Here is a 15,201-nt window from a genome sequence, read left to right as displayed (position 1 = left end):
CACAAGAATCCCAGTTTGCCATGGGCATTTGCCATTTTCTCCCTGATTTTTTTTTTTCACGTGTCCTGTCAACTCCCAATACATGGTGTGAGGTGTTACCACTGGCCGTCTGTCCTTGAATTGTGTGGAGTTGCACTGTTTAGAAGCCTTTATTACATGATATGTCTAGGATTGTAATACACATTCTTCCAAGGAACATTTGACCATTTAAGACCCATGAGTATTCCCTCCTTTTAGCACATTTATTTAATATATATACTTCTTGATGTGTGTACTTAATTTCCAGACATTTCTCGCATGAGCAAATTGCCTGAACACACTTGTGAGATGCCAAATGTTATTAAACCAAAACAAGGGTATAATAAAATAGCAATTTAAGGGTAATTTACTAACAACTGGAGCCCTTAAACATTGACATAGTGTTGTGTAGTGCCATTGTATAGTAATAATACCACACTTGATATTTAAACACACTCTTTGTCACTCCAAGAATCATTGGGACAGTTTCCTAATCCTAATGGCCTTTAATTATAGCTCTTCTAAGATTTTTTTTAGTATTCCTATGTCACCGGTTTATAAATTATAAATCATTAACTTTTACCTTCATAAAACAGCCAGCAAGCTCTTACATCTCTGGTCTTTATCCAGAGAAATAATAAAGTATTCAGAGAAAGTAATAGAGGTGAGTTGGCATCACTAAACCTTGCTGTTCTTGGACTTCAATTTTTCCAGATTGTCTGCTGAACAGAACGATGTTGGGATGGATAATAATAGACACTGCCTTGCAGAAGTGATCAATTAATTGACAATTTTGAGGATTCCTGGGTCTTCTCCAGTAAGGAGGATCTATTGAATGCATATCTCAGTAAAAGCTCTTTTCTCTCTGGAAGATGGTGTGGATGCCACAGAGAAGGCCAGAGGGCAGCTGGCAGGACTGAGCCATTATATACCAAGTCCCCACATGTAGGACCTGGCTTCTGTTTGCAGGTGGAGATGCTCCCCTCATCAGTGCCCAGGGGATGCTCTGAGAGACTGATTCTGTACTAACTAGACTGATTCTGTACTAACTAGAAAGCAAGGAAGTAGAGCCTGCAATGCTGGCTTATTAATTTGCCAGGAGGAGCCATCATCAGAGGGACCAGATGTACTCAAAGTCCATATAATCAGCACAGCAAGGCCACCACAGGAAGCCAAATCATAATCAGAAACCATTTATTAAGTTGCCCTGAGAAATCATCATCACAGAATCTAGAAATACATCAAGTCTGTGTGATCAGTTCATTCTCTCCCTAAAGGTACCTGGGAAGCTAAATCATGGACCAAAGGTGGTTTGGTGAATGGATAATCAGGATGAGGGAGGCTAAGTGAGGCTAAGTGAAGCTAAGCGGCAACAGGTTGGCTTCATGAGTTCATCTCGTGGTGGAAATGACTTTGCCCGAAGAACTGAACTACTCAAAGCCAAATGCCCAAACTTCCTTTTTCCTAGCGGGGCACTCGGATGGTGTATTACTTATCTCTGGCTACATAACAAAGCACCCAAAGCATAGCAGCTTAAAACAACGATAAACATGTTATCACGCCCATTCCATGGATCAGGAATACGCATGGTGCTGGCTCAGGGTTCCTGGAGTGCAGTCACCTGGAGGCTGAACCAGTGCTGGGCGTTCTGCTTCCAAGATGGTCCTTTCCCATGGCTGCCAGCTGGAGCTAGACGGTGGCAGGAGGTCCCAGCTCCTCACCAGCAAGAGCTCCCTCCCTATTGGGCTGCTTGAGTGTCCACCCAACATGGCAGCTGGCCTCCCCCAGAGTGTGTGACCCAAGAGAGCAAGGACAAAGCTGCAGTGCCTTGGTTACCTAACTCGTGATGTCACATGCTGTCATACTACTTTCTAGTTGCTGGAAGTGACTCACTAGGTCCAGCTTCCATTCAAAGGGAAGGGAATTAAGTAGGCTCCACCTTTTGGAGAAGAGTGTCAAGGAAATTGTGCACATATTTTAAAACCATGATAGGTATCACCTATATTGTCTCTGTAACTTTTTTTTTCCTCTATTTCCATAGCTGACCTACTCTTCTGACCCATCTACTCTATAAATATACTTGTATTATATTTATAAATATAATACACATACACTGATTGTATTCATAATCATATGTTATATGTGTATAATTATACACTGAGTGGCCAGATTATTATGATCTCTGAATGCATAATAATCTGGCCACTCTAATATATATATATATATATATATATATATATATATTAGAGGCCTGGTGCATGAATTCGTGCATGGGTGGTCTGGCCAGCCTGGCCAGGGGGAGGGGACATGGGCGGTTGGCTGGCCTGCCTGCTGGTCGAACTCCTGGTCAAGGGAACAATTTGCATATTAGCCTTTTATTATATAGGATATACACTGAGTGGCCAAATTATTATGTGTTCAGAGATCATAATAATCTGGCCACTCAGTATATATTTTATGTATTATGTAATTATATAGAGTATAAATATTAATGCATTTAGCATGTTCAAGCTCTTCTAGCATGATAACCCTTATGCATCTTTATGCTACTTTGCATACTCCCATTCTGCCATCTCACCAGCGAGAGGGCCTGGGACAAGTTCCTTGACCTTTTGGTGCCTCTGTGTGTCCTCATCTGTAAGAGAAGGTTGCAGTACCGACCTCCCAAGGTTATGGTGAGGATTCAGTGAGTAATTATATGACAGCACTTAGAAGAGTGCGTGGTGCGCAGACAACATTCAGTCCTGTCAGCTGGCAGCCTGGCCGCTGTGGCAGTGGCAGAAACAGTTTGATCCAGTAGATAGTAGCTGGCCCTCGGAAGGCAGTCCTATGTCCATGTCCCCAGCGGCAGGTAAACAAAGTCATAGTTGTCTTCCTGGCTACATCACAGCCCCACCCTGTCCCAATGCTGTCCCCAGGACAGAGAAAGAACCGATTCAGGCCTGGATGGGAGCAGGCAGCGGCCTCTCGTGTCCCTTTCCTCTTTGCGGTGCTTGTTGCTCCTCTGGAACCCAGGTTAAATCCTGGCAGAGAGGTTCACGGGCATAACATGTTTATTTTGTACTCTGAATCCTGTTTACGCTTTGTTTTTGTTCCTGATTTTTTTTTTTAGACTGACCTTTTGCGGAAGGGTACAGTATCCAAACAGGGAAGTGACCTAGCAGAAAGCTAGGGAGTTCCTTAAGCCTCGTGCATTTCAATTCAAGGTTGTTCCCAAATTGTATTTTTAAACACATATTTCCAGGGCATACACTAGCCACATCTGATCCGTGTTGGCGTTTGACGTGGGTTCATCTTCCTCTCTGGCCCTTTCACTTCTTGCCAGTGTCTCTCGAGCAACTTGGGCTTAATGAAGAGATTTTTGTCTTCTTCCCAAGCATATTCATGATTTATAACAAGCCAGGTGTTTGCTGAAAATGTATTGATGAGAAAGTTAGAATTGGTGCTTTTTCCATCTCCCGGAGCGACTTTAAAAGGGAGGCTATACCTAGTGGGATGCATAAAGGTTGTCTTGTGTCAGGTGGCAGTTAGCTATATATAGACAGGAAGCTGGGAGGGACCTGCCGAGGTCATCTCTACCCTCCCACTCGCCTCCCCATCTGAATGTCTCTAGTACTGTGCAAGCCCGTGCAGTAGCCACAGCCACACATGGCTTCTGAGCCTTCCGGCTGTGGCTAGTCTACGCTGAGTTGTGCTGTTGGTGTAAAATACACCCTGGATTTCAAAGACTTCATACAAAGCAAAGAATGGAAAATGTTTCATCCATAACTTTAGATTAATTACAAGTTGAAATAATATTTTGACATATTGAATTAAATAACTTTTATCATTAAAATTAATTTCACCTCCTTTTTAAATTTTGAATACTAGAAAATTTAAAATTCCTTATGTGAAATTCCATAGTCTGTATTATGTCTATCCGCTTCTGTGGACCATCTAGTTCTATTCTTCGTGCCCCCAGGACAGACTGTAGAGCCTTTCTTGGAGACTCCTCTGGGTCTTTTGTCATTCTGGCACTTGGTTCTTCTCCACATCCCATCTTAATCTCTCCTGCCTCAATTTGAAGACTTCCGCTTCCAAATGACTGTTCATCTCCTTAGAGATCGCTACTAGAGAGGAGTCAAGCATCTTTTCATATTGCTCAATTGTAAGCTCAATAACCCCATTTTCTTTCACCTTTTTACTTTGTCCCCCTTTTCCAACTCTGATGAGGTTTTGTGACCTTTGCTAGGTCGTCTTTGGTCCATTATTTTTAAAACTTGGTATCCAGCTCTAGCTGGTTTGGCTCAGTGGATAGAGCGCCAGCCTGCAGACTGAAGATCCTGGGTTCGATTCCGGTCCAGGGCACATGCCCGGATTGCAGGCTTGATCCCCAGTAGGGGACATGCTGGAGGCAGCCAACCAATGATGCTCTCTCATCATTGATGTTTCTCTCTCTCTCTCCCTCTCTATTCCTCCCTGAAATCAATAAAAATATATTTAAAAAAATAAAAAAACAACAACTTGGTATCCAAAACCACCCAATATCACTCTACTGTGGGTCTGACTAATATAGAGACAAGTAGAAGAAATTATTTCCACCATCAAGTACTTGAATGGTTATTTTGATACATTACCTCATTTAATCCTACAACACAAGGAGAGCAGATGCTCTTGGTAACACTCTTGACTGATGAGAGAGTTGAGGCTCAAAGACGTTTAGTAATTAATTGACCAAGACTCCACTGCAAATTAAGTGGCAGATCTGGGATTCGTGCCCAGGTTTGCCTGACTCCAAAACCCACATTTTTTCATTACATACCTTGCCGATACTTTTCTCCGAATACACCACTGTGGTCCTGAGAGGCCTTCAGAGTATGTGGCTGATGCATTTGCAACTTATGGTCGATGAAGCCTCTGGAGCTTATTCTGATATGTTTCTGCCTTGCTAGAATTGTGAAGCCTTATGCTCAATTCCAGAAACCCTTTTACAACCCTGCAGGTACTGCATGAAAGCCAGTGGGACTGCCTGTCCTTGTAGGGTCATCGAGTTGAGTTTTCCAGGTATCGGGAATGACTTTTCTAGAAGAGAGCTTTCTTTTCTGTGGCCCCAGGTCCTGTGGATAGCCCTCAGTCTCAGGACAAGCTACTTCTCAAAGGCCAATCAAGGCGAAGTACATTGTTTACCCATGTTTACCTAAAGGCAGCAGGTTTGTTTTGATCAGAAGAGATCATTTTGAGTGTGTTTGAAACAGATCTTCATTTGGATGAACCTTGAAGACATTATGCAAAGTAAAATATTAGGTGTACCGGTTAATAATGGCGGATTTTGTAATAAAAGAAAACACGATTATTTGAAGAGAAACATCAGAAGTGCTTTTATTCAAAGTAATGTCCATCGCTAGCTACACATTTTCTCCATCTTTCAGGTAATTTGTGGATACCGTCCCAATAGAACTTTTCTTGTTTTGAGGCAAACCATTCAGAGACCCAATTTTCCACTTCTTCATATGTTTTGAAGTGCTGCTCAGAAAGTGCATGTGCCATTGATCGGAACAAGTAGTAATCTGAAGGAGCAAGGTCTGGTGAATATAGCGGGTGGGTTAATACTTCCCAGGCAAGATCTTTTAATGTGTCTTTAACTGGTTTTGAAGTGTGTGATGGTAAGTCATCATGAAGCAAAATTACTTTGCCATGTCTTCTGGCACATTCTGGTCATTTCACGATCAAAGCGTGGATCAAATTGATTATTTGTTGTCGGTAGCAATCAGTATTAACAGTTTCACCTGGTTTTAGAAGCTCATAATACACCACACCTTCCTGATCCCACCAAACGCAGAGCATTGTCTTCTTCCCGAAGCGATTTGGCCTTACAGTTGTTGATGGTTGACCTGGATCAACCCATGATTTTGTGCATTTGGGATTCTCAAAATAAATCCACTTTTCATGCAAAAAAGACTTTCTTTCGTGCAGTTGAAGCAACATTTTACTGATGACTTTTCAGTTTTCCATTTGCCTTTCGTTCAGTTGATGTGGCACCCATTTTCCTTCTTTTAAAATCTTTCCCCTTGCTTGTAAACAATTAGAAATTGTTTGCTCAGCAACATTTAATCTTTCTGCAAGTTGTTTTTGAGTTTGACATGCATCTTCATCCAATAATGCTTGTAATTGTTGGTCTTCAAACTTTTTTGGTTGACCTGGATGTTCTTTGTCTTTCACATCGAAATCATCACTTTAAAAGCGTTTAAACCAGCGTTCACAAGTATCTTGAGATGGAGCATGTTCACCATAAGCTTCCCAAAGTATACGATAACTTTTTCTTCAAAATAAAGTAATGAATTAAAACTTCCCACAAATGCTCTTTTTTGGCACGAAATTCGACATTTTTAAGTGTAAAAATATCTATGATGTTAACACCTTCAGCAAATTTGACATATGAAGTTTTGAAGCTTGCTGTCAATACAACAAAACAGCATACATATCAAATCACATATATATCAACATATGTGTAACTCCATCTATTGAAAAAATCCGCATTATTAACTGGCACACCTAGTAAATCAGTCATAAAAGGACAAAAACTGTGTGAACCCACTTATATGAGGTCCCCAGAGCAGTCAAAAGTCACAGAGACAGAAATAATGGTGGTTGCCAGGGGGATAGGGGTGCAGAGGGGATGGGGAGTTACTGTTTAATGAATATGGACTTTCAGTTTGGGAAGATGAAAGAGATCTGGAGATGGATGGTGGTGATGGTTGCTCTATATTGTAATGGACTTAATACCACTGAACTGTACACTTAAAAATGATTTAGCCCAGCCAGTGTGGCTCAGTGGTTGAGCGTCGACCTATGAACCAGGAGGACATGGTTCAATTCCCAGTCAGGGCATATGCTCAGGTTGTGGGCTCAATCCCCAGTGTGGGGTGTGCAGGAGGCAGCCAATCAATGATTCTCTCTCATCATTGATGTTTCTATCTCTCTAGCCTTCTCCTTTCCTCTCTGAAATCAATAAAAATGTATTTTTAAAAATGGTTTAAATGATAAATATGTTACATATATTTTACCACAATACAGACAACAGACAGACCTTGTATACATAGAGAAAGCTAGCTTCCATACGTGATCAGTGGTGGAGCCTGAGTTCATTGCTCCTTTGAGACTTGAGCTCACAGTCGTTTTCTAAGTCAGCTTCTGATGAGCAAGGTGCAGGCTTACTTCACGAGGATGAGGGGAGTCCTTTTTTTCCCCTTGACATATTTCTCCATCTCAGAAGTCTTACCAACTTTACGCAAATGCCTTTCCCAGGATGTAAACCACTTTTCCACAGACATCTGGAGGTGGGGGAGGGGTGGGAAGCAGCCTTATCCTCAAGGACTCCAGTATATGGACGCTTGATTTAAACTTGCTTTTTCAATAGAGATTTTTGTATTCTGTATCTCCTCCTCCCCCATCTATCAGAAGGTGACTAAGAAAAAGAAAAAAAACAACAACAAAAACCAGGGCTGTAATTCTGGTTTGGTTGTACCAAAGTAGGTGTAGCCTCTGGAGACCTAAATGAAAAGTAGATTAAGGACCAAAAACATCTAAGAACGTTTGTTCCATGTTTTACTGAAGGCACTGCCCCCTGACAATCTGAGGTCAGTTATCCAATCTGATGCATGGGCTGTTTTGAGAAAATTTAGTCAGGGCACCTGGATTGGGACGCTCACCCACAGGCATTCTTTTTGCAGTGTGGTGTTCTGTGTCATTGTGGCCGTGTTTACTTACGTACCCTGTCTATTTTCCTTTCCAGGAATCATTAACCAATGGCAACAGGAATCCAAGGATAAAGTGATTTCCCTCCTGTTAACTCACCTGCCTTTGCTGAAGCCAGGAAACCTCGACGCAAAAGTAGAGTATATGAAACTGCTGCCCAAGATCCTGGCGCACTCTATCGAACACAACCAGCACATCGAGGAGAGCAGGCAGCTGCTGTCCTATGCGTTGATACATCCGGCCACCTCGTTGGAAGACCGCAGTGCTTTAGCCATGTGGCTGAATCACTTGGAGGACCGCACGTCAACCAGCTTCGGTGGCCAGAACCGAGGCCGCTCGGACTCTGTGGATTATGGGCAGACACACTACTATCACCAAAGACAGAACTCCGACGACAAGCTCAATGGGTGGCAGAACTCTCGGGATTCTGGGATTTGCATCAACGCCTCCAACTGGCAGGACAAAAGTCTGGGGTGCGAGAACGGCCATGTGCCCCTCTACTCCTCCTCATCCGTCCCCACCACAATCAATACGATCGGAACCAGCACAAGTACAAGTAAGTCCCCTGGAAGCCCGTTAGCGCAGTCTGGTTTGGCGACTTGCTGTGTGTAGCATGCCTGCTGGGAATGTCTGCTCTGAGCACAGGTAACCCCAGGAGAGAAGGGCTGATTGGAATTGGCTATGGGAAGGGATCTTCGGACCCCATCTTTGTTGCTCTTTTGACTCTGGAAGGATGAAATGCTGGGCCGGTAAAAATGACCGATGGTCCAAATTTGGGTTACAAAAGAGATTAAAAAAATTTTTTTGAGTACGTGGTGAAAGAAGGAAACTTCCTGTTTCCACAAATAGAAATGCTTTCACCCATGTGTCTTTCACCCCGGGTCTTTGGATTTGCCAAGATGCTATTACGTGTGATTTTCCAAACCTCATTCTAACCCCTGGTTAACCAGACAGCCTCATGGGCTTTGTGCATTTTTTCTTCTTCCTTTTTCTTTTTAAATTTCCTCCCGGAATGTTCCCTCCCTTGCCTCTCCTGGTGTTATCCCCAGTTGTTGGGGGCACGTTTCCTCCTGGCCAGGGGGAGCAGGTTTGCTAACCGAGAATGCTGCTCTGTGCTGTGGCCTGGTGTGAATGCTGTGGTCTTCTCTCGCTCCGTCTAGCCCCTCAGGAGATGTGGGTCAGGACCTACTTTGCAGGAGCAGAGGGGCAGCAAAGGACAGCCTCCTACTCTTTTGACCATGAAAGCGAAGTGTCCTGCCCACAGCTGGGACTAGGGCCGGAGTCTTCTCAAAATGCCATTGGTGCTTCTACAAAGTAGAAGCTTGGGAGAGTGGGCGGTCATCAGACAGAACTCCTTGATGCTAGTTTGCACGAGTCTGTGAATACAGTCTCAGTGCTGAGATGACTTCCTCAGGGCAATGCTTCTGCGGTTAGAGCTTAGATGCCTGCGACCATGCGGGAACCCCCACCTAAAAGATAGGAGAGTATTAAGAATTGGCAGTGATGGCTTCTTGGCCTCTACCTCCACTTGGATCTTTCGGCTAACAGGCCTTTTAAAATGGCTTTCTCACATATGGAGAGGTGCTGACTTATAACTACATGAATTGAAACAGTACCTTAGTGAGGTAACCAAGGAAATAATTAAGATACTGCATTGATGATGCTACAACATGAGATTTTAAATTCTTCTTTCTACATTTGCATCGAGATACCAATAACTTGCACATTTGGAGAATTAGGTGGTTATTGCATCATTAATTTATTATGTCAGAGGTTCTGGTGACAGTCTTTCTCACAGACTAGTAATCCGGGGAACGGTTTCGCTACCCTCCGGTGACAAGAGTGATGCTGGGACTGTTAGAACAGACAATGCAGGCTGGGGTGACAGAACTTCTTGGCCCAGGTTTCCTGGGTCTGGGACAGAACCTAGAAACTGTTACAAAATTCCTTGATAGTGGGACAGCCACTTGCCCTCTCAAAACTTGGTCTTTTGTGTTGTAAGGGGTTGAGTTGACGTCATTTGTCTTGACCTTAGTCTTGGGCCACCACATTTCTGCTCCAATGGTTTAAACATTCAAGGTTGGGTCTTGACAAGATTAGTGCCTTTGTGATGGTATCAAATTGAAGTCAACGGGTACTTCTATTTTTCACTGTGGCCACCCAGCCTCACCAAGAGGAGGAAGTGCAGAGATGGCTGTCATGGCCTCCCAGATCTTTAGGTCCCTGTGTAGCACTTGAGCAGAAAAGGACTTGAAGGTTTAACAAGATAACTAGATTACATATCTCAGGAAGAAGAAAGGGATTGGAGCCCTGTTTCTGAGTAAAGAAGATAAGAGCTCAGATCTCTCCTCCATAAAGTTTCATTCAAACACTTACGCCATGTCGACACTTGTATTTTAGTGATATCTCTTTAACAAAACATTAATGTCAGTGCTTTTTTTCCCCTCTGCATTGTCCACAGAGGTTAAACTGTGTTTGTCAAAACTGCAAACCTTTTGGTCATTCATTCATTCATGCCTCTATCAAATCTATCCTGAGCACTTGGGAGGCAGCTTGACAAAGTGGAAAGAACAAGGACTTTTGTGTCAACGCCCTCCTGGATTCAAATCTCAGATCTACAATTTCTTTACGACAAGTTGGCCAAGTTGCTTAACCTCTCTGAGCAAGGTCCCTAGCCGTAAAGTAGGATATTTACCTTTGAGGGCTGTAGTGAGGGTGAATGAGATTATACATGTAGATGACCAGCCCTGACCAGAGCTGGAAAACAGTAAGCACTCAGTAAGTGTCTACTAAGTGAATAATGGGAGAGATAGGAAAGACAGTGAGGAGCAGTCCAGCTGGCATGGCTCAGTGGTTGAGCATCGACTATGAACCAGGAGGTCGTGGTTTGATTCCTGGTCGGGGCACATGCCGGGTTTTGGGCTCCATCCCCAGTATGGGGTGTGCAGGAGGCAGCCAGTCTATGATTCTCATCATTGATGTTTCTATCTCTCTTTCTTTCCTTCCTCTTGGGGGAAAAAAAAAAAAAAAAAGACAGTGAGGAGCAAAGTGCAAACACTGATACGCAGAAACTGTGTCCTCATTTGCATCTTCTGATGGTCACTTGATAAAAGCACCTTTCCTGAGCCCCAGCCGGCCGAGTGGGCCTTGTGGCCATTTCACTGCAGTAGAAAAGGACTCAGACTTAAGGCTTCGGGGTCCCTTCTGCTGCACTGAAGAGCTGCATTGTTTCCCTCTTTCACGTCGGAAAAAATATCTGCACAAAACAACCTGATTATAAGAACTGAAATCAGTTAGTGCTTCATATCCTCAAATTACCAGCCACATTAATGATGGTTAATGAAAAGAAACTAACCACCTCCTTACACAGTTTTTTTATTTTTAACCTTGGTTTACTGCACTAATATTTTATTCCTTTGATCATTATGCTCCAGCAAAATGCCTTATCATTTGTGGCCTCCCCTCTCTGTGAATTCTGAATTCAACTACCCTGCAAACACTTGTTTCATCCACAGATGCTTAGTGCTGTGTTTGAGTCCATGGGATATAAGGAAGTTTAAGGGAAGTATTTCCCCCTTCAGGGAGCCTATAATATAAATGGAGAAAGAAGACATATCAATCAGCCTCACAATTAAAAATTAAATGTTCCCTTTTCCCCAGACTTTTATCCATAGAAATTTTACATAATAATTCATGAGTTATATAAAAATGTAGTTTACAAAAACCTCTAAGAGCTGCCACAAGGCAGTATAGGGCTGTTTCAGCTGAAGGGGGTGTAGTGGGGAGAATCCATACTGTAAGGACTGTGAATGTAGGGAGGAGAGAAATCCTTGTGACCTGGAGGGTCAGGAAAGCCTTGCAGAGGAATTGGGAAGTGCACTGGACTGGGATGGACATCTAGAGAGGAGGGGAGGGGAGGGGAGGGCACTGAGGGTAGGAATATGGGTTGTGGCAAAGCAGTGGAGGTAATAGTGTGCAGGCAGGTTATAGTATGAGGAGGAAGCAGAGGTTCACGCAGGAAATGGCAATGAGTAAAGACAATAAGAGTAGACCAAGGGAAGGGGCCTGAGAGCCCTAAAGTGACCAGGCATGACAACATGAGCATGGGGATGACATGAGCAACACTGTAAGGGATATTGGTCTGTGGACAGACCAGATAGCAAGTCATTGAGTTTCAAAGCCTCAGTGGTGAGGTAATAAAAGTAGCATTAGCTGTGGAGCAGAGGAATGTTCCTAGGTGGAATGCTTAGAATTCAGTATTGACTTGGACATGCATCACTGATTCACTTATTTGTTTATTCATTCACTTAGAGAGTGTTCATTGAGCACCAGTATATGCCTCCCCTGCTCAAGACACTCGGGCTATGTTAGTGGACAAGACAAAGCTGTCCTTCCTTGTGGAGCTTGCAGACTAATGTATTAAATTATAGTGTGCTAGAGATTAAGCGACATGGAAATAAGAAAAAGTAGGATCAGGAGGATCAGACCTACTTGGTGAGGTGGTATAGTGTTAAATAGGGTGATCAGAGTAGACCTCATCGAGAAGGTGATGTGCGAGCAACGACTTCAAGGCGAGGTGTTTAGGCAAGTGGTGTCTGAGGGAGGAGTAGTCCAGACAGAGGAGAAGCTAGAGCAAACATCCCAAAACAGAGAGTGCCGGCCTGTTTGGGGAAAAGCAAGAAGGCCGGTGGCTGAAAGGGAGTGAGTGAGATACACAGTAGTCGGGGTTACGGAGGTAATGGGAGGGACAGATCCTACAGGGCATGTAGGTCATTGCCAGGATTTTGGCTTTTTTCCTCAATAAACCAGGAAGCTGTTGGATGATTTTTGGCGGATACGTGACATGATCTGACTCACATTTTAAAGGGATCACTTTGGCTGCTGTATTAAGAATAGATTATACTAGGGCAAGGGTAAAAACACAAAGAGCAGTTAAGAGGCTATTGCAGTAATCTGATGACTCAGACCAAGATAGCCGCAGTGGAGTGGGGCAGGGGGAGACAGGGTCAGAGTCTAGATATACTTTGGAAGTACAGCCAACAAGTTTTCCTGACAGAAGAAAAGAGGGGTGTATGGGAGAGAATTCAAGAATGACTCCAGGGTTTTTGGTTATACAACTAGAAGGATGGCCTTGACATTAGTTGAGATAGGGGAGTCGCTATTTATTGAATACATTTCAGGGTAAGATTAGGAGTTCAAAGTCCTATATGATGAGCTTGCATGTCTGTTAGACAATCAGAGGTGTTAGTAGGCAGTTGGATTTATGAGTGTGTGGTTTGGGAGAGAAGACTGATCCGAAATAGACATTTGGGAGTTTTTAGCACATTGGGTGGTATTTAAAGCTATGAAACTAATTGAGATTACCAACATAGTGATGTACATAGAGAAGAAGACAAAGGACTAACCCTGGGCACTTCAACAGGAAGGCTGGAAACAGAGGAGGGAGCAGCAAAAAGACACTAAGGAGAAACCACTGAAGTTGGGATAACATCAAAAGTGTGTGTGTCTTCCAAGGCGAATGAAGAAAATGTTTCATGGAGGAAAGTGATTAACTGAATAAAATTCTACTGATTGGTCAAATAAGATGAGGACCAAGAATTAATGAAGGATGGACAGTAGATGTAAATTGGGAGTGTTACACAGATGACAGGCATTTAAGGGACGAAGAAAGTTGTGATTCCAAAAAGATAAGAGGGAAGATAGGGAGAAAAACTAGCTACAAGCTTGATTAAGAATATACACTGAGTGGCCAGATTATTATGACCTCTGAATGCATAATAATCTGGCCACTCAGTGTATATTGACATTGAGAAGGTGTAGTAACAATGACGTGGAGGAAAATGATGTTTAGAAGGTATTGGAAATAGATGATGGAGCCACAGAGTTTTTGAAGGAAGGGATTAGGATAAGATTAAGAGTAAGGTGAAAAAACTAAGCCCTAATATAACAAGGATCAACCTATTTTCATCCATTTAGATATTAAATCACGTGAGATCTATTAGAGCTGGGCTTTTTCTTCTATGAGATCAGAGAAGAATGGGGTGGGGCAGATTGAGAAGTCTATTGAATAGCATCAGAAGAGAGGAAAGAATGTATTTCCCATACCTTATTATGCTGGAGTCTGATGGCTGAAAGCGAGAATGTGTAGATTGTTCATCATACACCCGTGGGACCAGAAAGGACCAAAGTACTGGCCGTCACAAACTATACACAAGTTTTGGTGAACTTTCTTTCAGCCATCACAAGTAATTCAAACACAAGGTGCATAGAACCTGGCTTAGCATCTCTAGGTTTGCTTCCGGTCTGGTCTGCTACTGAAAAAGTAAACCGTTCAGGTAAAGTTCGAGCCTCTCCTGGTTTTCTTAAGGGCCCACAGCATTCCCTTTTTGAAGGTCAGTGCCGCTGTCCTGGCCCCAGACTGCCTTTCTAACCATTTTCCACTTTTCACGAGCAGACCAGGACCTGGAAAGAAAATTTTTTCTATTCAAATCGTTGCAATACTTGATTTTCTTGTTGGCATTCTTTACATTTGGATTTGAAAATATGCTGACCTTTGCTAGCCCTGAATGGGGCAAAAACTCAGAAACTTTGGATAGCAAAAATTATTCCAAAATGCTCCATTTGAACTGCTCCCTTCTACAATTTAATAGTACAGTTTGGAACCTTATAATTTCTTTTATTAATCTCAATGGATTTTTCTGATGATAAAAATAATACATTTAAAAAATCGGTGCCATAGTTCATAAAAAGTAAATTAACTTCGATAGCATACAACAACATAGTGTTTATTACATTCTGGGTGCTGTTCAAAACCCTTCACATAAACAGTAACTCATTTAATGTTTATACTAATCCTCATAACCCCATGCTATGAGTATTATTGTTAGCCCCATTTGACAGATGAACAAACTGAGGCACAAAGCAGCTAAGTAACTTGGCAGATTCACAAAGTGGATGAACTGGGGTTTGAACCCAGGCAGTCAGGCGCCAGAGTCTGGCTCTGAATTCAAGGTTACTGCTTCTACCTCCTAATCCCATCCTCAGAGATTACTGAATTAGTAGCTAGTAGACCCTTGTTTTTCTCTGACCCTGAGTTTGCCCCACATAGACCAGCCACCCCATTGCATCGGTGTTCTCCACAGCACACAGACCTAAGACTTGCGCAACTGCTGTGACTCCCTGAAAAAGAGGAGCCGTTCCTATGCTCGCTTCGCACTGACCCGTGTACCTCAATGTCAGGCCTTCTCGTTCTGTGTCTCAGCTTTTGGTTGACTTGTTTGCCTCCCCTTCCTGATTACAAACTCCTTGGGGACAGGGATTGTGTCTTTTTAAAATATATATTTTTATTGATTTCAGAGAAGAAGGGAGAGGGGGAGAGAGAGAGAGAGAGAAACATCAATGATAAGAATCATTGATCGGCTGCCTCCTGCACGCCCCCTACTGGGGATG

The 15,201-nt window shown here is 43.0% G+C and overlaps 1 protein-coding gene across 2 annotated transcripts in view; it reads left to right on the top strand.

Moving 5' to 3' along the window:
* Positions 1-15,201, top strand: part of SAMD4A (sterile alpha motif domain containing 4A) — a 221,150-nt gene that overhangs the window by 131,802 nt on the left and 74,147 nt on the right. For both annotated transcript variants that reach the window (XM_080643317.1, XM_080643316.1), the window contains exon 3: positions 7,790-8,308. In XM_080643317.1, coding sequence (XP_080499443.1) covers positions 7,790-8,308 — 519 coding nt within the window. The remainder of the gene's footprint in view (positions 1-7,789; positions 8,309-15,201) is intronic.

This window comes from Plecotus auritus (genome assembly GCF_963455305.1).
Source record: "Plecotus auritus genome assembly, chromosome: 1".
Taxonomy (NCBI): Eukaryota; Metazoa; Chordata; class Mammalia; order Chiroptera; family Vespertilionidae; genus Plecotus; species Plecotus auritus.
Note: the sequence above shows the minus strand (reverse complement) of the source record. Positions and strands in the feature narration are given on the sequence as shown.